The sequence below is a fragment of the Canis lupus genome, chromosome 11, assembly GCF_048164855.1.
Source record: "Canis lupus baileyi chromosome 11, mCanLup2.hap1, whole genome shotgun sequence".
Taxonomy (NCBI): Eukaryota; Metazoa; Chordata; class Mammalia; order Carnivora; family Canidae; genus Canis; species Canis lupus.
Genome location: NC_132848.1, coordinates 51,514,698 through 51,541,112, shown reverse-complemented (window position 1 = coordinate 51,541,112; position 26,415 = coordinate 51,514,698). Strand labels below are relative to the sequence as shown.

At 41.8% G+C, this 26,415-nt stretch overlaps 2 protein-coding genes across 6 annotated transcripts in view; one reads left to right on the top strand and one right to left on the bottom strand.

The window, feature by feature from the left end:
• The window catches only part of PIGF (phosphatidylinositol glycan anchor biosynthesis class F), a 35,721-nt gene extending 25,783 nt beyond the window's left edge, over positions 1–9,938 (top strand). For 3 of the 5 annotated variants that reach the window (XM_072768241.1, XM_072768239.1, XM_072768240.1), the window contains one exon: positions 9,622–9,938. Coding sequence is in view for 2 of the 5 variants with exons in the window: in XM_072768239.1 (XP_072624340.1) it covers positions 9,622–9,735 (114 nt within the window). In the remaining 3 variants the exon portion in view is untranslated. The remainder of the gene's footprint in view (positions 1–9,621) is intronic. The other 2 variants (XR_012003367.1, XR_012003366.1) reach the window with 2 other exon arrangements.
• Positions 6,978–26,415, bottom strand: part of RHOQ (ras homolog family member Q) — a 39,725-nt gene continuing 20,287 nt past the window's right edge. The window contains exons 3-5 of the mRNA XM_072768243.1: positions 14,294–14,458; positions 13,805–13,900; positions 6,978–10,304 (exon numbers count right to left, since the gene is read on the bottom strand). Of these exons, the coding sequence (XP_072624344.1) occupies positions 10,149–10,304; positions 13,805–13,900; positions 14,294–14,458 (417 nt within the window). The 3' untranslated portion in view covers positions 6,978–10,148. The remainder of the gene's footprint in view (positions 10,305–13,804; positions 13,901–14,293; positions 14,459–26,415) is intronic.

Sequence of the window (26,415 nt, the reverse complement as noted above, 5' to 3'; positions counted from 1 at the left end):
TAAACATTTTGACTGTGGAAAACCTCTGTACATCATAATTACTTGCTGTAACTAAATAGCTAATCAGAAAGTATTTAAGTTCTTACTGCATACAAAGCATATATTCAATGTAAGTATAGCAGATATTTATTACACAGTACTGGAATTTAATTATTTGATAATAATTATTAAGATTCAGATTTAATGTGCTCTAAATGTTTTATAGAATAGTTATGAGCTTTTCATCTGGAAAAAATGTCTTAATTCTTTTCCTTTATCAGAAATAGGCCAGTATTTAATGTTGATAAAAATCAACAGAAGTTTAAGAAATGTTGTTGGTTATTCTGAGCAAAGGCAATTTGCCATAAGGTTTTTATTTTTTAAATATTTTATTTATTCATGAGAGACAGAGAGAGAGGCAGAGACGTAGGCAGAGGGAGAAGCAGGCTCCCTGCAGAGAGCCTGATGAGGGACTTGATCCCAGGACCCTGAGCCAAAAGACAGATGCTCAATCCCTGAGCCACCCAGGAGTCCCACCATAAAGTTTTTAAACCCACTTGTTTTATTACTAGGTAAACAGATATCATGATGATTAAGAGCTCTAACCTCAGATTACTAGATTCAAATCCTGGCTCTGCCACTAGCGAGGATTAAATAACATAATCCTTCTAAAGTACTTAGTTCAGAATCTGACACATAGTCACTGCTTAATTAATGTTATAGGCATTTGTGACCTATAAAAGTAGTTTAATGACTGTATTTTTAGTATTACAAAAAAAAAGTAAATCCCGTCATTTGGGTTCTCAAAGTGTTAAGAGAGTACATTGATTATCTCCTTATGATATTTATTTACTCTGCCCAGAAGTCCTTCAGTTGGTGGAGTGAATTGTTTAATTCATCTTTTTCTTCTTTGGTATTTAGGGTATTTGGATGTCACATAATTTTCAGTTCTGTCTGACTTTTAGATGGCAATAGAAAGAAAATTAAAATGTGTAGATCTTTCTGTGTATATACCAGGCATGGTGCTTGGCACTGTCACACAGATAACTTAATCCAAACAAGCATAGTACAAGGTGGGTTTCATTCCCTTTTTTACATATAGGAAAGTCAAAGTGTGAGGAGAGGAGTACACATCTTGCTCAACATTACTGGGCTAAGAGGAAGTCTTAGGAACCAAACCTGATTCTCTCCCTTCCTGGGAACTCTGAAACCTAGCTTGCCTGCCTTCCTTCCTTCCTTCCTTCCTTCCTTCCTTCCTTCCTTCCTTCCTTCCTTGCCTCCCTCCCTCCCTTCCCCCCCTTCCCTCCCCTTCCCTCCCCTTCCCTCCCCTTTCCCTTTTCCTTTCTTTCACCATGGTTTAGATCACTTTGGGAAAGCTTGAGTAGCTATTGTATTGCATTTCTATCCGCACATAAGAATTTCATATCAATGCCATGACCACTGGTGGTGTATGTATTTTAGGCCATTAAATTTAATACATTTGTAGGAGAGAATTTGAAGTTAATATGCAAAGCTTTTGTGCCTAGAAAACCCACAACTGCCCTAAACTCTGGACTTGACTAATGCTATTTCCAAATGGAATTGAGCCAGTTAGTCACATCTCTTCTGAGTATACTTATTGCCTGAAAAGTCAAAAAACAAAATTGATTGAGATTTTTTAAAAACAACTTAAAATTGTTTAAAAGTGCTTGTACCTATTTCCATAATAGATAATTAAGGCATCGTTATATGTTAAAATCTTTGTTTTCTCTAGTTTTATCAGGTTAAAAATCTAATATTTGTGAAAAATATATATTAATTTTCTAAAGCCACAGATGCTATGGGCAATTCTTTCATAAATTGAAGCCAGAAGTTATAAGGGTCATTGGAAATACTGCTAGAACAAGGGATAAAACTAAGATTATGGATTTAAGTATTGAAAAGTAGTATGTTTTTAGGTTAATTGGTTTTTCTGTTATCAAAGGTAATATACAGTGTTTTAGACCAAAATAAAATATTAATTTACATGAATATGATTTATGTTTTAAGCATGGGAAAAAGCCTATAACACTTAACTGACAGAAAATGGTTTTGTATTTAAAAAGTGGATTCATTGTAGAGTAATCGTGCTGATAATGCTCTGCTTGCAGGACTTCCATGTGAGAAAGAATAATGCTAACCAGATTAACTTATTTGTATGCTTTTGACCAAGTATTGTCACTTTCACAAAAAGTCCAGGATTACACTACATACCTCTGGATAAATAGCTCTTCCTTAATCTGGGCTCTTGTTCATAGGAGAGTGGTAGGGTATACCTGGGTTGGTGCAGGTTTACAACCAGAGAAATGTATCCGGATGAATAGATTTGTCTATAATGTAGTCCCACATCAGACAATGGATTTGCTTTAGGACATTTAGACAAGCACATCACTTAAAACCAGATACAGAGGAAAATATAAATTATCATTTAAAGCCAGTAGAAGTGTCAGCAAACTTTGAAAGATGAATTCTATCTGTCATGAAACACACATTTGTGGTAAGCACAATAAACATTAAGAAGTACCTTGTGAGAAATTTAGAACTAGCTGCCTAGAGCTAGCTTCCTTTTTTTATCTGAAAAAGCCACTAATCCTAATGACTATGAGTTGTTCTGTTTCTAGATTTCCTGATCTGCAGACAGATCAGTTTCCCTATGATATCTGTGACATCATATACCCTTCCAAAACTTGTAATTATATCGCAGCACATATTTTTAAGAATTTATTCTTAAACATCCCAAATCAGGTAATCTTTCAGTAAGTTTCAACTTAACTGTTTGGTTCAGAGTAAGGGCTCAATAGTTTTGATGAATGGAGTCATTCATATGAGACTATTAAAAATGACACAAATTATCTACTGAGTGGTTAGTTTAAAATCAGCTTTTGTACTGGTGCTTCTTAAAGTTGGTGAAAAATGACAGCGAGGAGCAGGAATTATGCTTCTATTTCTGAGGTGAGTGTACATATGGTTGATATAATGCATTGTGTTGTGTGGCTTTTGAGGGTTTTCTTGTAAGCTTTATACTCCTCAGATATTTCATGTGAAAAATGGCATGTATTAAAGAGGATTGCCAGGGCAGGGAATAGTTCTTAGAGTATAGTATAACATTGGTCACGAACTATTTAATTTGTTCTAAACCACAGCTTCTAATTCTCACCTAGCAGTGTCAGTTACTTAAGAAATACTTAATCAGTGGTCACATAAATTTCATTTTTTCAAGCTAAAACATATAATGTACAAAGTTATACTGATGCATGGTACTCTACAGCTCTGGTGACAAATTCTAAAATAGCCCCATATTTTAAGTATCAGAGGTACTATTACCCGTTTTGAACTTGGGAAACCGAGGCTCAGATGGTAAGTGATCTGGCCAAGGCCACACAGCCAGTAAGTGGCTGACCTGGCTCCACAGCTCAGATCATTCTCACTCCACTGACTGTGCTACTTGCCAGAAGAGTATTTAAAAAACAAACAAACAAACAAACAAAAAACTCCTAAGTGAAATATAAGTATTTTTAAAGTAGCCTAACGTTTTTATACAGCTGTCTTAAAGCTTTCATTGATTATCTGAAGCTAACCTCAGACTTCAGAAGAAATCATCTTCTAATTTCAAATACATGATCATTTTAGGAAACCTGTAGTAGCTCATAAACCACCATACTCAGTGATATACCAAACTAGCTACCTGGATCAAAAGCCAGTGGATATCATTTCAGTGACAGTACAAGATTAAAAATCTACTTGTACTTAATATATATTAAAGGAACCTAGGTAATACTGTGTAGATTATAATTAAAATGTAATTAAGCTGTTTACTCTTAAAGCACATAACAAACAGATGCCATCTACATTATTCAAATTGATCCTTGGGACGCCTGGGTGGCTCAGTGGTTGAGCGTCCACCTTTGGCTCTGGTCATGATCCCAGAGTCCTGGGATTGAGTCCCACATCGGGCTCCCCTTAGGGAGCCTGCTTCTCCCTCTGTGTCTCTGCCTCTCTCTCTGTAAGAGAAATGAATGAAATCTTTATTAAAAAAGAAAAAAAAAGAAATTGATCTTTAAAATTCTGAACCAAAATGTAGAGGGTCACTGTATTACCTTGACCAACTAGAATGGCTAATAAAAATACTTGTTAGGGTTAAGTGATGAAGAATACAGGGATCCTTTTTTTTTTTTTTTTTAAGATTTTATTTATTCATAAGAGACAGAGGCAGATATAGGCAGAGGGAGAAGCAGGCTCCTCATAGGGAGCCTAATGCGGGACTCGATCCCAGATCCTGGGATCACGCCCTGAGCTGAAGGCAGACACTCAATCATTGAGCCACCCAGGCATCCTGAATAAGGGGATTCTTAACCAGGAGTCTAGATGAGGGGGTCTTTGAGTCCCTGAAATGATATGATATATATGTATAAAATCTATGGGTCACATTTGACAAGAAGGAAACATGAATTCTGCTAGATGTTGTTTTTATTTTTATTTTTTATTTATATATTTTTTAGAGGGAGGGATGGGGAAGAGGGAGACAGAGAATCTTAGGCAGGCTCCACCCTCAGTGCAGAGCCCCATGCGGGGCTCAATCTCATGACCCTGAGATCATGACCTGAGCTGAAATCAGGAGTTGGATTCTTTTTTTTTTTTTTTAAGTATTTTTTTTTAATTTTTATTTATTTATGATAGCCTCAGAGAGAGAGAGAGAGAGAGAGAGAGAGGCAGAGGGAGAAGCAGGCTCTATGCACCTGGAGCCCGACGTGGGATTTGATCCTGGGTCTCCAGGATCGCGCCCTGGGCCAAAGGCAGGCGCCAAACCGCTGCGCCACCCAGGGATCCCAGGAGTTGGATTCTTAAGTGACTGAGCCACCCAGGCACCCCTAGATGTAGTTTTTAAAACATATTTTTAAAGTATGTTAAAAATTTTGAGGAGGGATTTTTTTAATAGGTTGAGCTTTAGAGATGGTGTATTTGGGGAATGATGGTGTTCTGGATTGTAATGACAACTTATATGTGCCTATTAGGAATATGAGCTAAAAGATTATTATCAATTTATAACTCACATGTACTTTGTGCCAGATACTGTTACAGGTATGATTCTAAGAACCACATAGTGCATTTTCTCATTTAATCATTAACAGCAACCCTGTGAGGTGGGTTTTATGATGATCTTCACAGATGAGAAACCGAGTTACAGTGAGGTTAGGTGACTTGCACAGGGTCACATATTTAATAAATGGCAGAGCCGAGACTCAAATCAATCTAATACAAAAATTAGTATTCTTAAATCATTATTCTGTACTACTTAGAACATGCTTTGAAAAGTCCCAGCACTACATAGATACATCAGTGATGCTCGATCAGAAGAGAGCAGTGGGGTCTTCAGGTGGAAATAAGCTTATATAATTTTGAAATGTCTTTCAACCAGCAACAACATTGATTTGACAGAGAAAACATACAAAGTTAAATCTGTATTGTTGAGAAATTGGTTTTTAGCTTATTAGGGTAAAATTGTTTTATTTCTGGGAAAAACACAACTTATTGCTGGTATCAAGTACCCGGACCTTATAATATCCGGCCTTTCTTAATGCTATTTTAAGAAAACATTGACCTTTTTTTTGGTTTAAGTGGTGAAAAAACAAGAAGTTATTTGGTTTAGAGAAGGGATAATAGTAGTACTCTAAACAAAACACTTTGTTCACATGATGTAGCTATTCATTTTTAAATGAATGTTTTAGTGATTAAAACATTTTTAATTTATAAGAAAACTGGATAAAAAACGATGGTCATTTTGGTGGCAAACATTTGTGAATGACTTCCTTTACATGAATGTCTTTGAGTTTTCTATTTCCCTTAAACAAAATAAGATAATTATATATAGCCATCTCAGATGACCATAATTTGGAGAAATGTTTGTAGCATTGCAGTTGGATTGTCTGTTCAGTAGATGATACCAGTATGATAAGCCTATTTGTGGCATGAAGAATGTTAAGTAGAAACAGCTCTGTAAGACAAGTACCTAGTTTTAAATGGAAAACCCCAAGATGTAAGTATGAAGATGTGAGATGAAGCTAGGATGGTTCGATAAGTCAATATGGATCTATTGTCATTGTGTAGTTTTAAGTTTTGTTTTTTTTTTTAATTATTTATTCATGAGAGAGAGGCAGAGGCAGGCTCCATGCAGGGGGCCTGATGTGGGACGCGATCCCAGGACTCCAGGATCACACCCTGGGCTCAAGGCAGGTGCTAAACTGCTGAGCCACCCGGGAATTCCCTAGTTTTAAGTTTTTTAAAGCAGTTGTAAGGTCAGTAGGAAATTCAATCATGAGAACCTTAGAGGAAAGGTGATTTAGTGGGCAGCCTCCCCCAATTCCCTTCAGCTGCTCCTTTTGACATTCCCTATCCTGGGAATAAAAAATCAGAAAGGTTGCCCTTACATGAAGAAATTCTCCTTTAAAAAATGTGTCACCATTAAGGGCTACTTATTTCAGGAAAGTCCAGCAGGAAAGCTGGATCCCTCACTAGCAACTAGTCTTCAAAGCCAGTCCAACATTTCAACTTGATGATGGCATGGATTTCTTAAGAATTGAATAAATAGCAAATGCTCTGAGCCTTAACCCCTCATTAGACACAACTTTTAAACTGATAGCTCATCTTTGGCATTCCATTGGAGGTGCAGTATGGCAGCTGTTCAAAGAGCATGAGTGTGACTGTGGACGTGAGTGTTTGGAAACAAAGAGCCATGCTGAAATTACAAAGTGATTCAAGTAGAACTTAGTGACCCAAATTGGAGTTTGGCTGGGATTCATGAGGGATTATTATTTTTTCTACACTCTGACGACACACTTTTTAACAAAGTGCAGGTGCTCACACTTGGCTGGTGATTAGACTCACACCATGAGAAACAGAGAAATGAGTATTATCCCAAATGCTTACATAGGGTGTTAAATAAAAACTACTAAGGTAAGAAGTTCAATGCTTTACATAGGTAGTAAACTATGCATATTATTTTATTTATAACCCCATGTGTTAAGATGGGACACTGTTAAAGTAACAATCACTTAAAAAGCAACAACCAACAAACCAGTATTTAATTTGGTACTTAAAAGTAATAATTAAAAATCAAATGGAAGCAACGCCTAAAGTAACTAGTTCACAATAAAAACCATTCTTTCAGGCTCTACTTACTGGAAATAAGATAATTCAACATGGGCTAACCTAAAATGTATCTGTAGAGACAGAATAAGGGTACACATCAGCAAAGTATTAAATAAGATTTCAGGGAGCCCCTAAAAATTTAAGAACCTCAGAATTGATTATATGCAAAAAAATGAACTGTACGTTTCTTTTAAGTTCATTCATACATGACCTTATTTGAAGCAGTGTGTTTGCTTTGACTAGCAAAATTCATGTCACTAAGATATTTCTGAAGTATTTCCCAGATATTTGGCTACTTTGAGCTAGTTCTTCCAGTGATTAGTCTCAATTTCTGCTGAAACATAAGTCTTTAATGAAGACGTGCTTCTGAAAATAAGGCAAATTTTTCTACAATCTGCTCATGAATAGAAAACAAATCTTTGGTTTTTAGTTAGGGTGGCGGGAAGGATTGAGTGCAAAAAGAAATACGAAGGAATCAAAGCAATGAAAAGGCTCTTAATAAGCAATGGGAAACTCCAAACCCCATCAAGGTCAATAGAGTACCTAAGGCACCTCAGGTTCAGATGATATAATCATCTTTGCTTAGAGTTCTAATAATCTATATACAGGATTTTTACCATCTTAAGAATGTGCAGCTGAAAAGGTAATGTCCAACAATGAATATTGTGAAAAAGAAGAGAATCGTAAGAGTTGATAAATGGGAGAGATGTTGGAGGTCCTCTCGTTCTACCTCCCATGTTTTATAGATGAAGAAACTGAGGCCCAGGCAGGAAACAGAAGGACACCAGAGTTTGTGTTTCCCAATTCCTAGTCCATTTCTCTTAGGGCAGATCAAATTCTAGATTTTTAACTTTTATTGTCTAGTAAACCAAGTATGAAAAAGTTTCAGAGGTGAATTTGAGGAAAAAAAAAAATCCCCATCAATTTCCCAAAGGCGAGTTGGAAATGTAGAATACTTTACTGTCTTAATTCCTTTATACTATGTGTTGGACAGCTTAGTTAATATACTAATTGATTTATGCAATTCCTTTCAGTTCTATCTAAAAATAACTAATTAATTAATCGACCCAAATTAAATGAGTTATATAAAGATTCCATTTAAGCATACATAAGGCCATGGTACTTAATGTGAACCATCGCTTTTGGGAGAAGGAAGACATCCACTGTCCAGTTCAGAAAGAAAGATCCGGACTAGTTATTCAGTAGACTCTCCACTCTTCAAAGGGGAAGATGATGCTTATATTTTTAAAAATCTCTACAAAGCTCACATACAAGACAGTACATCCTAGATTTGTGACTGATAGGAGCATTTAAGGCTGTCATTTTCAAGTATAAAAGTTTAGTGTTCCATTACCCAATCTGTGCAGTAGACACAGCTATTAGCTCAAGTCATGAAAATTAACAGAAGCTCACCAAAGACATAAATAAATCATAATTTAGTCAACAGCAAGTTTAAATGTAGGAAAGGCTGGAGAAAAATTTATGGGTTAGATTATGCTTCTCTGAACTGCATTAATTTATTCAAACTGAAACTTTGTCTAACACTATTGTCTGTTGTATGGCATTTGGAACAAAGCAGATCCATTCAGACCAAACAAGGAAGCTTAATTAGGTTACGGAACTAGTAATTAAGATGGTTCACCTCTAACACAGTTCTATGGCCTGATCCCCCAGAGAAAAATTAGAAATGGCTCCAGTATACCAAATAAGCTTCACGGATGCACATAATTTTTTTTTTTTTTTTAAGCAGGGCCTTTCACCTAGGGACTAGCATGCACTGCTTGTGGATGAAAGAAATGAACATTATTTACTTCTGGCTTGCTTGATGTAATATTGCAAAATGCAATACAGTTGGAGAAAATGGGTATTTAGAAGCCAGTGTTTCATTTAACTGACACTCTATCTAGGTGTGTACATAAGTTGTAGTTCTAGAACTTCTGCTATGGTTCCAATACCTGTGTCTGAAAGGTGACATCAGTATTATTATGGAAGCAGTTGCTTCGTTATAAATTCCATGTCACATGCTTGAATCCTAGGTCTGTTCTCTTCAGTGCTATGTAAAGTTTCTCGTAGTTTGGTCAGCATACACAGGTCTCATGTCATCTGATACATAAGCCAAGGTGGAAATTAAAAGACAAAATTGTCAACTACTTCAGACAGCTATATCAAGTCCAGGATTATGACAAAGTCTGACCCAGAATTTTAATTTGTAGTTGTAGGGTGTATCTCATGCAGTTTGGGCAGCATCAAACTAAATCTACAGTTGCCAGAAGCCTTGTTACAGCCGAATGTACAGTAACTAGAATGTGTACATTTTTAGTGTTTATGATAAATGCAGTTATGACCTTATTACACTTTTGGCATTCTTTAAGAAAGCACATTAAGCTTTAATATAGAAATATTTACGTTACACTTAAATTGTGCTCAAGTAATAATAAAAACAGTTGTTCTTTTTGACCTCCTACATTCTCTTCTTAGGTATGGCCCATCTCCTGCACGCTTGGAGCGACCTTTGGCTACGTGGCTGGCCTTGTGATTTCCCCACTCTGGATATACTGGAATAGAAAGCAACTTACATACAAGAACAATTAATTGGAGCAAAGGGAGAAGAGATTTCTTTGTGCAGATTCCATAAAGACTGTGCAGAAATGTATGTGGTCTAAGCCAGGCAGTTCCATTTACAGCACTATTTTTTATGTAGTTACAACTTACAACATGATGTGATTGTAGCTTTTTAAACTATGAAACCCCTGAGAGATTGTACCTTCTAGTTGAAATAAAGTATTTATAATAGATTGTGGCTTCAGATGCTGTTTGCTGCTTCTTGGACCTTTAAGAAACATTCTTAATGAATTTTATAGAATTCTGAGGACAAGGTGTTTTGTTTGTTTTTTTCTTTCAAGTTTTAAACTGCTTCATTATTTAAAGAGGTCTGGGTATAGCTGTAGCATTTCATATGCTTTTTGAGAGAAATGGACAGTCTCGTTGGCCACTGAAGATGTTTTTCACGTAATCAAACAACAGTTTATACATCTCGATCCTATTCTTTTTTTTACTGTGTGTTTCTTTGGAGTTAAAATGGCTATGATAGCCTCATCAAAAACAGTCTTCAATCCCTTCTGGGTTAAAGCCGAACATTCCACATAGCAGCATGCTCCTATCTGGGAGGGAGAAAAAAAAAAATCACAAACATATAAAATCTTTTTTACACAATTGGTATGACACAACACACCATTAAAAGGAAAATGAGAAAATACAGCTATGCCGAAGGAATGAAATCATCATCCATATTCATGAAACCCAGAGGTAGCTCACACAAAAGTAAGCAAATATCCTTCCACACTTATTCCATGAAAATTTATGTCATTCATCAAGTATTTACTGGTTACCTACCATATGCCAAGCACTGTTTTAGGTGCTAGAGATAATGTCAAAGAAAGAACTGAACAAAAGACCACAGTCCCTGCTGTGTGATGCTCACATTTGCTGAAATTCTCCTGGGAGAGCGAAGAGCAGATGGTGGTGCGTACCTCAGAGCAAAAGAGCTGGGGAGATGGGTCGTGCACGGGTGGGAAGCTTCTTGACAGAGTGGTTTGAGGGATACCTACGGGGAGAGGTTCCAGGCAGAAAGAGCCATAGATGGAAAGACCCTGATGCAGGAGCATGCTCAGAGCGTTCAGGGAATGGTAAAGAAGCCAGAATTGCAGGAGAAAGCGAGCGGCAGGGACTGGACAGCACGAGGCAGGCCAGGGAGGCAGCCCTGAGGCCAGGAGGGTAAGGACTTTGGCTTCTACTCTAAGACAGGCTCCATTCAGTCACTGGGAATCTACTGAGCATTATTATTTGCCAGATGAGAGAATACAGCAGAGAACAAAATGAAGTCTGCCCTGCTATCACGAAGCTTCTACTTTACAGGGAGAAGACCACGAGCTGCTAGGGGAAGAATGTCAGAAGGCAGCATGTGGCCTGTAGGAAGACAGGGAGTGGGGCCAAGACCAGGCAAGGCCTCACTGAGAAAGCGGTACCTGAGCAGAGACCTGGAAGGAGTGAGAAAATACTTCCCTGTTGCACGGGGAGCAACACTAGGTGGATGGAGGAGCAAAAGTACTAATGCCCTGAGGTACAAGACTTTGGGGACACAGCAAGGAGGCCATGTGCCTGCCCTACAAGCAGTGAGGCAGCCATGCAGCCAGCCACGTGTGAGGACTCTGGCCCCTGTGAGCGAGCTGGGAAGGCACTGGAAGATTCTGAGCATAGCAGTGACCTGGTGGAGTTTGTGTTTTTAAAGACTCACTCGGGCTGCTATGTTCTCAACATAGAACAGATGGCCATGGGGTCCCAGACAGAAGCAGAAAGGGGAGTCTGAGCCGTTCTAGTGATCCAGGCCAGGGATGGAGGGGCCCGGCCAGACTCAGAGGAGCAGATGGTGGGTGTATTCTGAATACTTTGGATACTGGATGTATTCTGAAGGCAGAACGGTAGGTTTTTGCCCCAGAGTTGCTGGGACAGGAGGAAAGCGAGAGCAAAATCAAGTGTGACTTCAAGGTTTCTGAGCTGAGTAACCGGGAGGACAGGCACGGAGGATAAAATTAGGAATTCCGTTTTGGACATGTTAATTTTTAGATGCTTAGCCACCCAGATGGACTTGGTGAGGGAACAGCTGGATAACCAAGTCTACAAGAGTTCAGGGAGGTGGTCAGGCTGGAGATAGAAATCTGGGCATCTTCAGTGGCAGACTTTGCAAACCGCCAGCCCGACAGCAGCTCGCCTAGGCCTAGTGAGGGGAGCTGCAGAAGAAAGGCTGTACCAGAAGCTGAGTGCTGATCCCTGGGCATCCAGCACGGAGACAGGGAGAGGAGACATGGAGGAGAGGCCATTGCCAGGGGACGGAACCAGGAGAGGGCCTGCAAGGGGGCCAGGTGAAAGTATTCTGCTGCCAACAGGCCTATAAGTGGGGTGCTAGTGTTTTGCAACCACTTTTTCCCCCTAAAACCACATAATAAATACAAACATCTCAACATGTGTTACTGTAAATTTTTAATAGAAGCAGGGTTTTTTTTGTTATGTATTTTTTTCCAATTAGAAACAAGGCAGCAACTTTGTAGCCATCTCTGTAATAACTTTTTTTAAAGATTTTATTTGACAGATGATAGAGCCAGAGAGCACAAGCTGGGGAGAATGGCAGGGGAAGAGGGAGAAGCAGACTCCACACAGAGCAGGGAGCCCAACTTAGGACTCAATCCCAGTACCCTGGGATCATGGCCTGAACTAAAGGGAGATGCTTAACCCACTGAGCCACCCTGGTGCCCCTGGAATAATTTTTTAAAGATCAGTTACTACATATGGAATGGCCTGATCAAAAGTGTGCATGACTTTGAGGCTTTTGCATATTGTCAAGATTGCTTTTCCTCAATGACCAACGGTAACAAGAGAGTGCCCATTTCCTTACACCCCTGGAACAGTGGCTATTATAATTAATTTCTCTCTTTTTTTTGCCAATTTAATAGGGGTAAATTGAACTTACATTTGACTACTGAGGACTCTGAACACACTTCCTATATGCAATGGCAATCTGTATTTTTTGGTAAATTTTCCATTGAGGTTCTAAGTCCATTTTTCTATTGGGGTAATATATGTCTTTTTCTGATTAATTCATATGCAAGGAATTCCTGTATACTAAGTATGTTAACCCATTTTTCAGCCATACATATCAAGTTTGTTTCATGACTTCCCATCGTGTTTCTGGCATTTGATGTATCAAATTTTTATGTAGTTAAATCACCAATGTCATTTGCCAATTTTACCTCTATGAAGTTTTAGAAATTCTTTCTCTCCCTGAGATTATGAAATTTACTACACGGAATTTCTAAAGCGATTTGTTAGTGAAGCTATTTGTCTTTTGTTTTAGGAAAAAACCGTCCTCCAAAAAGTTTTCTTGCTTTCTTCTGCCTCCTAATAGTACATTTAAAAAGACCTTATTAGATTCTGTTTCCACAAAAGTCCTATTAGAGTCACATCTATAAAACAGAATCCAATAATGTTAGGGCCAAAGAGAGAGAAAAGTAAGCCTAACTTCAGGGGGAGGAAGAATAGAAGTTAAAAGTTTTATGCACATCACAGTTGTATATTTTTTGGAATGCTAATATTTTCTATGTTTCATAAAAAAAATTGGAAGAAAACTCAACATGTTTCTTTTCAGATCATAACTTTTTGGTTTTAACTGCAGATTTAAACTCACCCCATGCCATTCCCCATCAATTCTATGAGTCTTAACAGAAGACAGAGTCTGCTTTGGCACAGTTTAAACATTTAAGAGATTTAAAAAGGCTTTTTCTGATGCCTCTTTCTTCAGGTAACTTATTAGGAAAATATCATTGGCTTTGTCGCGCAGGTGCGAGTGCCTGGGCTCTGTGGTCCGGCCTTTCCTGCAGCCCAGCTCTGCCATTTATTACCTACGGGACCTGACAAGTTACCTGCCATCGCCAAGTCCCCGTTTGTGGTAGTCAGACCCACCCGAGTAGAGGTACAAGGAGTAAGTGAGGTAATACACGTACAGCACTCAGCACAGTGCCTGGCATACAGTAAATGCACAATAAATGTTAGCTATTATTACCTGAGCTGCTTTGACATTTCTTTTTAAATTTCATAAAGGTTCTGTTACCTCTTTTGCTAGTTTCTGTCCTTGTTCCACACAAATCGGTTTTTCTTTCATATCATTCAGTCTTGCTAAAGTTTTGGGGTCATCTCGGAGATCAATCTAATCAAGAAAGTTCAACAATGTCCCATAATGTTACAAGTCTTTAAAGATAAATCAAAGCATGTAGTCCCATTTAGTCCCACATACCAAATGAAGATTAAACAGATGAACTTCACTTTTAAAACCAACTCATTTAAAACAAAAACAAAAACAAACAAACAAAAAAACAACCCGTATGATTGCTTTCCTCTGGCACTACTTTGACCAAATTCCAAATTCTTTTTTTTTTTTCTTTGACCAAATTCTTATTTTTCTATAAGAAATAGTATTTTTACAACTTGCAATTGAAATTAAACATGCATATCATTTGCTAAACCTTATTTCTCTGAAAGCAACAGCACGAGATAGGCCAAAGAGACTATTCTTAAATGGGTAACATCAAAGCAGGCATACCTGAGTTCCTATTAATAAAAAGGGTACATTTGGTGCATATTCCTTAAGTTCCGGTACCCACTCCTCTTTCACATTTTGAAATGAGGCTGGATTTACCACAGAGAAGCATATAAGGAAGACATCAGTCATTGGATAAGATAAAGGCCTCAGACGATCATAGTCTTCCTAAGGAAGAGAGAAAAACCTCATTATTCCCTTCTCTAGTTTATCAACAGCAGGTATATAAGGTTACGTGGCCGAAGAAGCAAAGTCAGGAGAATTCCACAAACACAATGTCTGGCACTCTACAAAAATCAAGATAATTCCATTGGTTTGTTAGTTCTTCCTCTTGGGGTTACCAACGGTATGAAAACATCATTAACAACTACAACGAAACTTGGAGAAAATGTATCGCAATTACTAAAGCCGCCACTAGAAACACGTTAAACTGCAAAATTTACACAAAGAATTGACTGAAGCTACACCTTGTCTGATGATCCTAATTTATAACGGCTACCAGATGTTGAATGTTTACGGAGTGTCAGGATATAATCCAGGCGCCCTCCCCCGCATTACTTATTTCATCCTCCTAAGAGCTACATGACCTAAGTACTCTTACCCTGTCTTCCACTGGAAGGAAAGGAGGCACAGAAGTGAAATAACCTGTGCAAGGTGCACAACCAGTGGGAAGGAGACGGGATGCAACCCCGGACAGTGTTACTCCAGAACCTACACCTTAACCACTGTACATTACACGGAGACCTTGAATATCTGTTTGCCCTCTTTATACTGTTTTCTTAATTACGCGTGCGTGCAAGTTTAAAGATAGAAACATAGAGTGAACGCACAAAGATCCCCCTTTCCTCTTCGATTTCCATTCCCTTCCCCAAATGTAGGTGTTTTCAGGTGTATCTTCCCAATTCTCCTTCTACGCATGTGTAAACCAACTGTACGTATTCCAACATCCGTACATAGAAGAGATCAAGCGATCTGTGTTGTTCTGCATCCTTCGGTATCTCCCGGAGATCTTTCCACATGGGAATACGTTAGGCTGCTACATAATTTTATTTTTCTTTAAAGATTTATTTATTCATTTTAGAGAGGCAGAGAGAGCAGGGGGAGGGGCTGAGGGTTGTGGGGGGGGGGAGAGAGAGAAAGAGAGAGAGAGAGAGAGAGAGAGAGAGAGAGAGAAACAGACTCCCTGCTGAGTGCAGACCCCGACTGGGGGCTCGATCTTATTTCCCTGAGATCATGACCTGAGCTGAGACCAAGAGTCATTCACTGAACCCACTGAGCCACCCAGGCACCCTGGACTACTACATAATTTTAAACTGCTGCTTTGAATTCTGCAGAAGGGCTGTCCTACCGATCCTGTTTTGCTTAGACTCCTTTCTATGCCACAAATATTCTGCTTATTTCCATTCTGATGAGTGAACCGTCAGGACTCCCATTTCTGCCATGGTTCGATTCTCCTCTGGTTTCAGGGAAACTTTATTCTTCACCTCGGCCACCACCCCTCCCACCCCTTCCCGACCAGAACCGTGTGAACGCGGAACCTGTTAAAAACACCCTGCGCTCGTGGCTCAGCAGGAGCAGTAGCATTTCCCTTGTGGGACAATTTTCCTTTTGTGTCACCTTCTGACATTTTCCTTACTAGAATGTTCAACGCAAGTGTGTTCAAGCCTCAAATTCTTGACCTGGGAGTCAGCCCTTCTGTTTTTCTGTGATGCTTTCAGAAAGCACAGCTGCAGCCTGCTGCCAGGGGCAGCGCAAGGTTTCTCAGGTGCTGGCCGCCACAGGCCGAGGGGGAAATGCCATCTCCAATCTTCTTTACCCTTCCTGTTTAAAACAGGGGCCCTCTAACTGCTTTTGAATAAAGCCATGCTAGGGCATTAATGAATGGCATTAATTAATGAAGAAATCCGGTAGCAGGGGTGTGGAACACATTGTACCCCTGCCGGTCACTTTAAGAGGGCTACTGTTAAAAATTATAACAGGTTTTCACAATTCAGTTTGAGCGTTACCCAGCGGAATGGGTGCATGAACTAAATTCACTTTCTGCTCTGCTATTTCCAACTGCACGTCCACGGCGGAGAAGTAGGGTCAGCGCTGATCCTAGCATTCCACCTGGCAACTCTGGGTTCCTGAGCAAACGTGTGCTCAGCACGGTCAGGCAGTGAGGGGGTGGGTGTTCTTGTTAAAAATCTCTCCTTGTCCATATTTGGATATCAATTTTCACAGAACGAGAAACGAGGATACGATCTCCCTGGATTCTGAGGAATCAATGAAATCATGCGACGAAAGCACTGGGCATAGTGCCAGGCACATGCAACACCTCTTCTAGCACTGTAACATAAATCCTTCATCCCACGGGACAGCGATTCTCCTTTTCCTCTGCAAATCCACGCAGCGGGCCCTCCATCTCCCACCAGGGCTGGCTTCGCAGCTCTCTCCCACTGCAGAGAAGAAGCTCTTTTGGGAGAAGTAACATTTTCTCCTCTGGCATCAAGATACACAAAACAAACTGAGGTCCCTTGAGGACAGTATAATTTTCAGATCAATGAAAGAGAATGCTATATCATCATTGTCCTAATTAGTCATTTTGGAACTCAAGAGCCTTAAGACTAAAATGTGACCAAAAAAAAAAATCAAATTAGATTTCTGTAATGAAAATTTTACTTTTCAAGCAAATTTACCTCATCAGGGGAATAGAACGTGTACTTTCTCTAGAAGGAGATTACAAGAAATAGTGAGTGAATGCGAAGTTCTCTAGAAATGCTTAATAACATTAATGCAAACATTCTATAGAACACAGGTCTGTTGTACAGATGCCTTTCATAACCATAACAAATACAGACTTTCCTCGCTGAGATACATGCAGACACATAGGAAGGAAATTAATCATTTCTAGACACTTGTTAACTTGCAGATTTTGTTGGAATAATTAAACTGTGATGGATTGAGGTTATTTAAAAAAAACTCACAAAGACAAGTATGTTTAGAACTCCTTGGAAGGCAGTGTTACTTCTTCTGTCTGAACTACTGAAAATGAACTTCTGCCTCTAATCTGTGGCTAAATAACTGGCAGTTATTAAAAGAAGGAGACCTTTCTGCTTCTATTCAGCCTGAGTAATTAGATGTCCAATAACAGATAGCAAATTTAAAAAATAAATTCTCCCCCGTCCATACTGTATCCTGCATCACCAAATGACATTGTTTACCCCCACTGTGCAGTGTCCTGGGTGAACTTCCGGTGCAGTGAAGATTTGGATTTGGGGATAAATAAACTGAAACATAAGGAAACTTTCATCTCCAGCTTTACATTTGAAACTCCTGGCATCACAAAGAAAGGGAGCAACAGCCCTTAATTTTAAACAGCCACTTAACCGAAGTCAGAGATCCTCCAAGCCGATTCTCTGGCATCCTCCTAACCCAATCAATTCTATTTTAGTTCAAATGTTTTAAAAAGGCAGATATTTAGGGACGCCTGGGTGGCTCAGTGGTTGAGCATCTGCCTTTGGCTCAGGTCGTGATCCCAGGGTCCCGGGATCGAGTCCCACATCAGGCTCCCCTTGAGGAGCCTGCTTCTCCATCTGCCTGTGTCTCTGCCTCTCTCTGTGTGTCTCTTGTGAATAAATAAAAAAATCTTGACCCCCAAAAAGGCAGATATTTAAATATTTCCCAATGGGGGTAGAGAATTTAAAAACAACTATCTTAACATCAAAACCATGAAAACCTACGGCAAGTTCAGTCAACAGGACTGTCGGGCGGCTTAGTAAAATCTTCAGCTTGTTACCCAACTGGCGAAGTGCCAGAACTATCAATTTTTTAAAAAGGGTGTTCAGATAGCTTCGTGAGGAGGCCCTCCATTCCTGTCAAGAGCCTTTGATCTGTGATGATGACAAGCTTGACCCTTGAAAACTATCATACTCTTACAACCTGCCCAGAATCCGCCAACAAGAGGACACTGAAGAATCGGGCTCTGACGGGAAAAGAGAGGTCTTCACGTGCAGCAAACAACCCTCGGCTGAGAGACAGCTCTTCACCTACAGCTCGGCTGTCAGTGCCCGTGAGCACTTCTGCACCACCTCTATCCCCTTCCTGTGGACCTGGGCTCCCTCCTACTTTTGGGAATTCTGGGTAAAATACATGCTTCTAGGATGTGTGTGTCTATTTAAAATACATATCTGAAGTATACAGCTCAAGCAAAACCATGCACAGTGGACGGTGTAGGCCTTGCCATGCTTTGTTAGCAGGCATGCTATCACACACTGATCATTTAAACTCAGTCAGCGAAGATTCACAGAGCCCATACCATGGGCGATGTACCAGGAGTACATACACACAAGGAAGGAACTGTCTCCTCTGGAGCTTGTAGTTTAGTTGGGAATTCAGGATGTATACATATAAAATGACAGTCGTTGGGGTGCCTGGCTGGCTCAGTCCATGGAGCGTACAACTCTTGATCTCAGGGTTGTGAGTTTGAGCCCCACGCTGGGTGAAGAGATTACTTAAAAATAAAATCTTAAGAAAAAAAAAATGAACGAAAGTAGTGTGAACTAGAGTAGGTGAACTAGATAAATGCTTCATCCAAGAAACATTCATAAGCACCAACCACGTACCCAGAATGGTGCTAAGTGCAATCATCTGGGAAGTGAAGGACAAGATTCAGATCATATCCAATTTGTAAAACACCTTATTACACGTGCCAAGTGCTCTCATATCTGTGTGTCCAAGAAAAGGCACCAAGCTCACAAGGCAGTGGTATGCACGACGTGTCTGTGCACCTCACCAGTGCTTTGTGGACCTCCGGGCCACAGCCTAGAAGAAGAGACTGGGGCACGCAAAGAGGAAGAATCTGGAAGGTGGGGAGAGACACAAACATCTCTAACAGTCTCTGCTCAGAGGCGGTTCATGGTAAGGGAGACAGACATACGCGAACACTTTATCACAGGCCAGAATGGGGTGAATACTAAGAGTTACGGTAAAGAGGTGATGCTAAGAAAAGACTCAGGAGAGCCAGCATCTAGTCGTGCCTTACCCAATGGCAAGGACTGGCACATACATGACCTACCAGCCACGTGGCCTTGGTCAGCTCACTTCTTTCTTAGAGGCTCAGTGTCTCTGTCCACAAACTGGGAGAGTGTCAGGGATAAATGCTTAGAAGGCTGCAAAGTGCTCTGAGAATGTACTATACCGCCCAAGAATGCAGGCTGTTACTTCAATTTAGAAAATAGTCATTCATCAAAACCTACAAGAGTCTTCCTCTGTAACAACCTATGATGAGAAAAAGTGGGACCACAGCGGAATAACTCTTTAACAGACAAGCCCCAGATGTCTAAAGCGTAGAGCAGTTTCTGACTCCTTTAAGGAATAGAGAAAATGTAAGTCGACCGAGTAAGAATGGCTCTTGAGACTGGTGGCTTGTGGAACATGAAGGAGCAACTCTGTCCCTTCCAAAGTGCACAGTAGCAATCTCTAACCCAACATCTGCTTCTAGTAAGAAGCCCAAAATAGGTATCAGGCATGGCTCTTGGAACGCCCCACCCCACAAAGGGCTCTCTCCTAAAGCCAAGAGGCCACGTGCACTGCAGCTAGCTTCTGAAGATGAAAAGCTGTTTGTCATAAATCCAACTTATAAACACTTCTGCTGTAATTCACCATAATAGTAGCCTGTGAGTCCCTGTCTCCTTTGTCAAGTGCTTGCATCACCTTTGAGTTCATTTTGCATTTAACTCTGCAAAATGAAAATACCACTTTTTCACTCCCATTTAAAATAGCTGGGGTTTTTTTTGGGGGGGGGGGCGCCTGGGTGGCTCAATGGTTGAGCATCTGCCTTGGGCTCAGGGTTTGATCCTGGGGTGCTGGGATCAAGTCCCGCATTAGGCTCCTTGGAAGGAGCCTGCTTCTCCCTTTGCCTGTCTCTTTTTCTCCCTGTGTCTCTCATGAATAAATAAATACAATATTTTAAAAAATCTGTTTTTTAAGGAAGCTGGGTTGTGCACCCCTTTGGGGAGCACTTTAAGAAGCTGGTTTATCAAACATCAGTAATGAGTTTATTGAATTTGGCCACCCCCTCCTTGAACTAAAGAGCACTGGGGGAGGAGAAAGAATTTTATTAGAGGTCAATGTTTCAAAAGGTTCCCAAATATTTGGCTGTATCACTTATTTTTTGATTTTTTAAAAAGATTTTATTTATTTATTTATTCATGAGAGACACAGAGAGAGGCAGAGACATAGGCAGAGAGAGAGGGAGGCTCCCTGCAGGGTGCCTGATGTGGGACTCGGTCCCAGGACCCCGGGATCACACCCTGAGCCAAAGGCAGACGCTCAACCACTTAGCCACCCAGGTGCCCCTATTTTTTGATCTTTAGTTGGGTTGGGAAGTGCTATTTATAGGTCACGGGCCTGAGTAGCTGTCTGTAAAAAAAAAAAAAATTCTTGAAACTGAAGGTTCAGCTCCTAACTTTTGGCAACTGTCATTTTCATGTGTGTTGATTCGTAGTTAAGTCGGTCTTCCAGTTAATTTAACAATTACTTGAGAGCTAGTGAACCGGATCTTTGGCTTCTGTTCCATCCCTACCTTCCTTTTGCCTGCTTGAATGATCATAAGTCCTATTCAGATGGGCTGGAGAAAAAGGAGAGAAAACGAGGCGTGAGGCAGCAGATAGTGCACTGGAGATCAGCTCTGCTGCTGTCTGACCACGTCCTTATGATCCAGCATTTTCTCATCTCCAAAAGGAGAGGCTTGTACTGGATGGCCATATCACATGGTTAAAAATGCTCAAACTAATACTTTTCACCCTTGTGGGCAGCCCTAGTAACAGATTTAATGTGGGAGGAGGTTTCAACTACTGGCTAAAAATCAAGCTTTAGGGTTCTGTTTTATCTGCCCTGACCCCACAAGGCAGAGGATCAAGACTTAGCTAAATATGGCCCTTAGGCAAGCTTCATTTCCCCATCTGTGACGGGAGAATAAATATAGCATACACATGTTAAGATAAATGAGAGAGCTGGTCAAGTGTTTTGAGCTCTTCAACACACAAGCCTGACTTTCCAAAAAAAGACAAACCACAACTTCAGAGCCTGTGTGATTTCTTTTGTGCACAGCGAGACGACTTCCCTTGTTGTAAAGGGTTTAGAGCTGAATTTCTACATTGTCTGCAGCTATAATTACACGTCTCTTTCACTAAAAGGGAGGTCAGCTGGCCTAAGGCATGCACCAAGAAGGTAAATGCCAGGTCACACTTCCATGCGGGATAGTCCTTTTCTAATTTTCTTGACATAAATTTCATGTCGGCGGAACATTTGTTCATTCATTTATTCCACCAAGTATCCGCCAGCTAGGTGCTGGGCACTGTGTATGCTACAATGAAAAACAGATAGGGACCCTGCCCTCACGAGTTCACAGGATAATAGGAAAGGCAGGTGCCTCTCAAATACAGCACTACTGCTCCATGTTGGGGGATCTTTGGAGATGTGTTTGGGGGGGGCGGTTCTATTGTCAACATGAATGGGGGACCTCTACGAGCATTTAGGGATGGGAGCCAGCGTGCTACATAACCTGTGTAATGAAAAACAGTCCCAGGTCCCACATGATGGTGAGGGACTATTCAAGAAATAACAAAAAATGACATCTGCCAGGCGTTGGTGAACACGAAAGATCCTTTTATAATTACCTGAATCTATGACCTAACTGTGTTGTGTATAAAAGCACCAAGTATTCGTTGCACTGTTTTTATGAATTTTCTAGGAAGGTCATTTCAGCACAAATTGAACGAGAAAGGAAGACTGTACTTTATTTTGCTCAAAACGTTATAGGAGTTGCTTACCATTGTAGAAAGCCACACGCCCCTGGCAACGTCGCCCTTAGCGTGGAACCCATAAAATGCTATTACATTCGTCAACAGCCTAGTTAGGCATTCATGGCAATTCCACCTGTAGGTGTAGGCATCTGACTACTTACTTCACTGTGACCTATGAGGACTCAGCCCTGGGAGCTTACAAATTTAATACCGAAATAACTATTTTTATTGTGAAAAGAAAGTATTCTTTTTATTCTCCTTCGTATCATAAGATGTTACACTGATTTAAAGTGATGTGTGCAGAGTACACCTCCTGTAGATTGCCTCTGCGGATAAGGAAAAGAGACATGTTTCTTACAAAAAGGGGAAATGGGTCTGATAGAGCTGAGGCACTGAGCCAGGCATTTAGCAAAATGAGACCGAAAAGTGGTGAGAAATGCAAATCGGGATAGTTGTTATGAAGCCCAAGAGCCAGGGATGGGGGAGAGAGAATAACCAGGGAGACCAGATTCAGTCTGGGGGTTAGGAAAGACCTCTTGGAGGGAGAGACATCTAACCTGAGATGCAGGGGACAGTGTAAGGGCAGTGTGTGCAAAAGCCCTGAGGCAGAATGGCCCCGACAGATACTGAGGTCCTGAGAAAGGCCAGAGTGACAGACAAGGCAGAGTTGCAGAGGCAGCCCTCCGGGACCGGAGCCTACTGTAATGGAAAGTTCTTGAAAGGTTCAGGGAAAAAAAAAGTCATATCAATTTTTTTTTAAAAACAAAAAGGCAATTCAGGGGATCCCCAGGCGGCTCAGTGGTTTAATGCCGCCTTTGGCCCAGGGCCTGATCCTAGAGTCCCGGAATCGAGTCCCACGTCAGGCTCCCTGTGTGGAGCCTGCTTCTCCCTCTGCCTGTGTCTCTGCCTCTCTCTCTCTCTCTCTCTCTCTCTCTCTCTCTCTTGGTGTCTCTCATGAATAAATAAGTAAAATCTATTTAAAACAAAAAAAGGCAATTCAGGCTGGAGTCCTGGAGAAAGGCGGGTACCGTAATTCAGGTGACAGAAGATGGTAGTGAGACCTGAGTGGTAGCAGCTGGCAGCTGGAGAAATGGTGGCTCCTAGATCCACCTCGGGAAGGGACTCAGGCTTGGGTGATGGGCTGGATATGGGGCTGAAGGTCAGAGACGTCTCTGGAAGAATCCAGGGTTTAGCTTGTGCCGCTGGATGAATGGATAATGTCTTATACAGAGATGATGAAACCTGTGGCTGGAGAAGCACAGGAGGGAGAAAACTCAAGAGGCCAGGGTTGGACGTGTTGAGCTCGAGATGTCAAGTACAAGGTCAGAATAGTGGGAGCTCTCTGCCTTCTGGGTGCCACACCCAGCTCTAGATGCTTCCTTTTGGCTGGATCAGAAGCATCCCAAATTTCGACATTTCTGCACTACAATCATTTCTTCTCCCTCAAATCTGCAACTCCCCCTGCATTCGCCATCTCAGTAAAAGATATCACCACCCATCAGGCCCGAGCCAGACCCTGAGACATCCCCGATACCCAGCAAGACAGCCCCTTGCCCAGTGGCCCGCTGTCCTTCCCCTCCCAGACTTCTTTACCTGGGCAAGTCCTGCTCATCTTCCAGGCTTTGGTCTAAAAATCTCTGCATCCAACAAACCTTCTCCGCACCCACGATTCAGATGAAGCGCCCCCTGCTCTGTGCTTCCCGGGCACCCTGGGCCCCTCCTGCCACCTCATGTCTTCCGCGTACTAGCGCTGCCTCTCTTCCTACCAGTATCCTCCAGACTCCGTGAATCGTTCACTGCCCGCCCAGCACTCTTCTCCCACTTCCTCTCTTCCAAAACTGATTTGGTTCAGACCCATCCCTCCTCCACCCAGACACATGCCTCCAGGGACCTGGAGTCTATCCATACTCAAGCTAAGAGAATTCCCGGTTAGACTAAGCCAATCATGGAGTTCCATTTGCCACTGTCTAGTCAAAGCCATTGGTTCCCGAGTGGGCACCTGACCTAAGTCGTCCAATCAGGATGAAGTAGTCCCTGGGTTTTCCAAGGGGTTCATTCCCTGCCCCGCGGGGCATAGTCATTGGTGCCTGGATGCGCACATGACCTAAGAAGTTATGCTGAGTGAAGTAAGTCAGTCGGAGAAGGACAAACATTATATGTTCTCATTCATTTGGGGAATATAAATAATAGTGAAAGGGAAAATAAGGGAAGGGAGAAGAAATGTGTGGGAAATATCAGAAAGGGAGACAGAACGTAAAGACTCCTAACTCTGGGAAACGAACTAGGGGTGGTAGAAGGGGAGGAGGGCAGGGGGTGGGAGTGAATGGGTGACGGGCACTGGGTGTTATTCTGTATGTTAGTAAATTGAACACCAATAAAAAAAAAAAAAAAAAGAAAAAAAAAAAAAAGAAGTCCGATCAGAATGAGGTAGCTACCCCTCATCCATCTTCTCCTTCTGCTGCTTTTCTTCTTTCTCACCCTCCTCCCATCCACCCCACTCAGTATATAAGGATTTGCCACTCGCTGGCCCCATCTCTGCAGCTCATGGAATGATCTGGGGCCTCCGCTCTACGTCAGCCAGTGCTGTGGTCCGTGTGTCACAGTGGAGTAGGTGCTACCCCAGGGCTAGCTACACAGTGGGAGGCCTATGGGAGTATCAGGGCTGACACTTCCAGGGGAGCAGCCCTCAACCTCTGGGATACAGGTCACCTGGGCTTCCCGCACTGGAGGGACCACACATGGAACACAGACAGCCCACCCAGACCTGGGAGTTATGCATGAGCCAAATCCAGAGGCAACACCATTGTCCTTAGCTGTGCAATAACACCTGCCTTTCTCTGCCTCTGAGGCCATGAAAATGCTTACAAAGCCTGAAGACACTCATTACATATATACTTATTCCTCCTGGGCCTTTTTTTTTTTTTTTTAAAGATTTCATTTATTTATTTGAGAGAGAGAGAGAGCGCGCGCGCGCGCACAAGCAGAGGCACAATCCGGGGGACGGGCAGAGGTAGAGGGAGAAGCAGGCTCCGCACTGAGCAGGGAGCCCAATGCAGGGCTTGATCCCAGGATCGTGATGTGAGCCGAAGGCGGATGCTTGACCCACGGTGCCACCCAGGCATCCCTGGGCTCTTAATATACTAGAAAGACAAGCAGCCAAGCAACAAGAGAGGACGCCCAGAGCTACACTCTGATTAAGCCTGAAATGCTGGTTTTCTCCATGCCCAGATGAGGCCCCCAAACTGCATGAAGGAGTTAAACCATGACTAACATGTCCATTTGGAATCTGAGTACTTGAACCACACTCCTTGGCCAAACATACAGTGCCATCTGCCATCTGAGATGAGGAAGACTTCTGGGCAGGCAGTTAAAATCAGGACAACCTAATGTAGTTCACAAACACACTTTCATGGAAGAGGAAGATTTTTTATCTTTAAAAAATACATGCAGTTTATGTTAGGGTGATGAACAGTTTTGCAACTAGATCGAGGTGCTGGTTGTGCAACAGCGTGAATGTACTAAATGCCACTGGATTGTACACTTTGAAATGATGAATTTGGGGCCCCTGGGTGGCTCAGTCGGTTAAGTGTGTGCCTTCAGCTCAGGTGGTAATCCCAGCGTCCTGGATTGTACCACCCTGGATTGCACCCCAGGGAGCCTGCTTCTCCCTCTGCCTCTGCCCCTGCTCGTGCTCTCTCTCTCTCTCAGATAGATAATCTTTTAAAAAAGATTAATTTTATGTTGCGTCAGTTTCACCTTAATTTAAAAAAAAAATGCATGCAGGTCCACAAGTCTGCAAAGAGGGGACCTTGTGTGTGTCCCCCCCAGACACACGTGCATACACACAGACACACACATGCTCTCACAGAGATTTATTTGAAATTCAGAGAGGCACTGCACAGACCAGAAACAGCCAATGCTTCGTAGTCCTCAGGACCTGAGCTGGATCACCACGACCCTGCTCCATGGTGCTGAGTGTGGCTTACCCTTCTTGGTGAGTGTTCTGTACCCCCACTCCACCTGTCCCCCCTCCAGCTCTGTACTATGGAAGGTTCCCAACAGAGCTCTTCCAGGCCCGGAACACACAACTGCACCACCTTGCTCCAATTTATTTCATTTCCCAGTGCCAAGAAGAGCAGCTTGGTCCTGTTTTCATGCAAACTCCAGCTCTCCCACTGCACGCGCACCATTAGCCTACGAGAGAGGGCAGCTCCCACTCTACAGAGGAGGAAGCCGAGGCTCGAAGCAGCTCATCAGGCGTCCAGAGGCACAGGAGAGTGGCACAGAGGTGAGGCAGGGATGCAGTCCCAAGAACTAGGTTAGACCCCTCTTGACCCT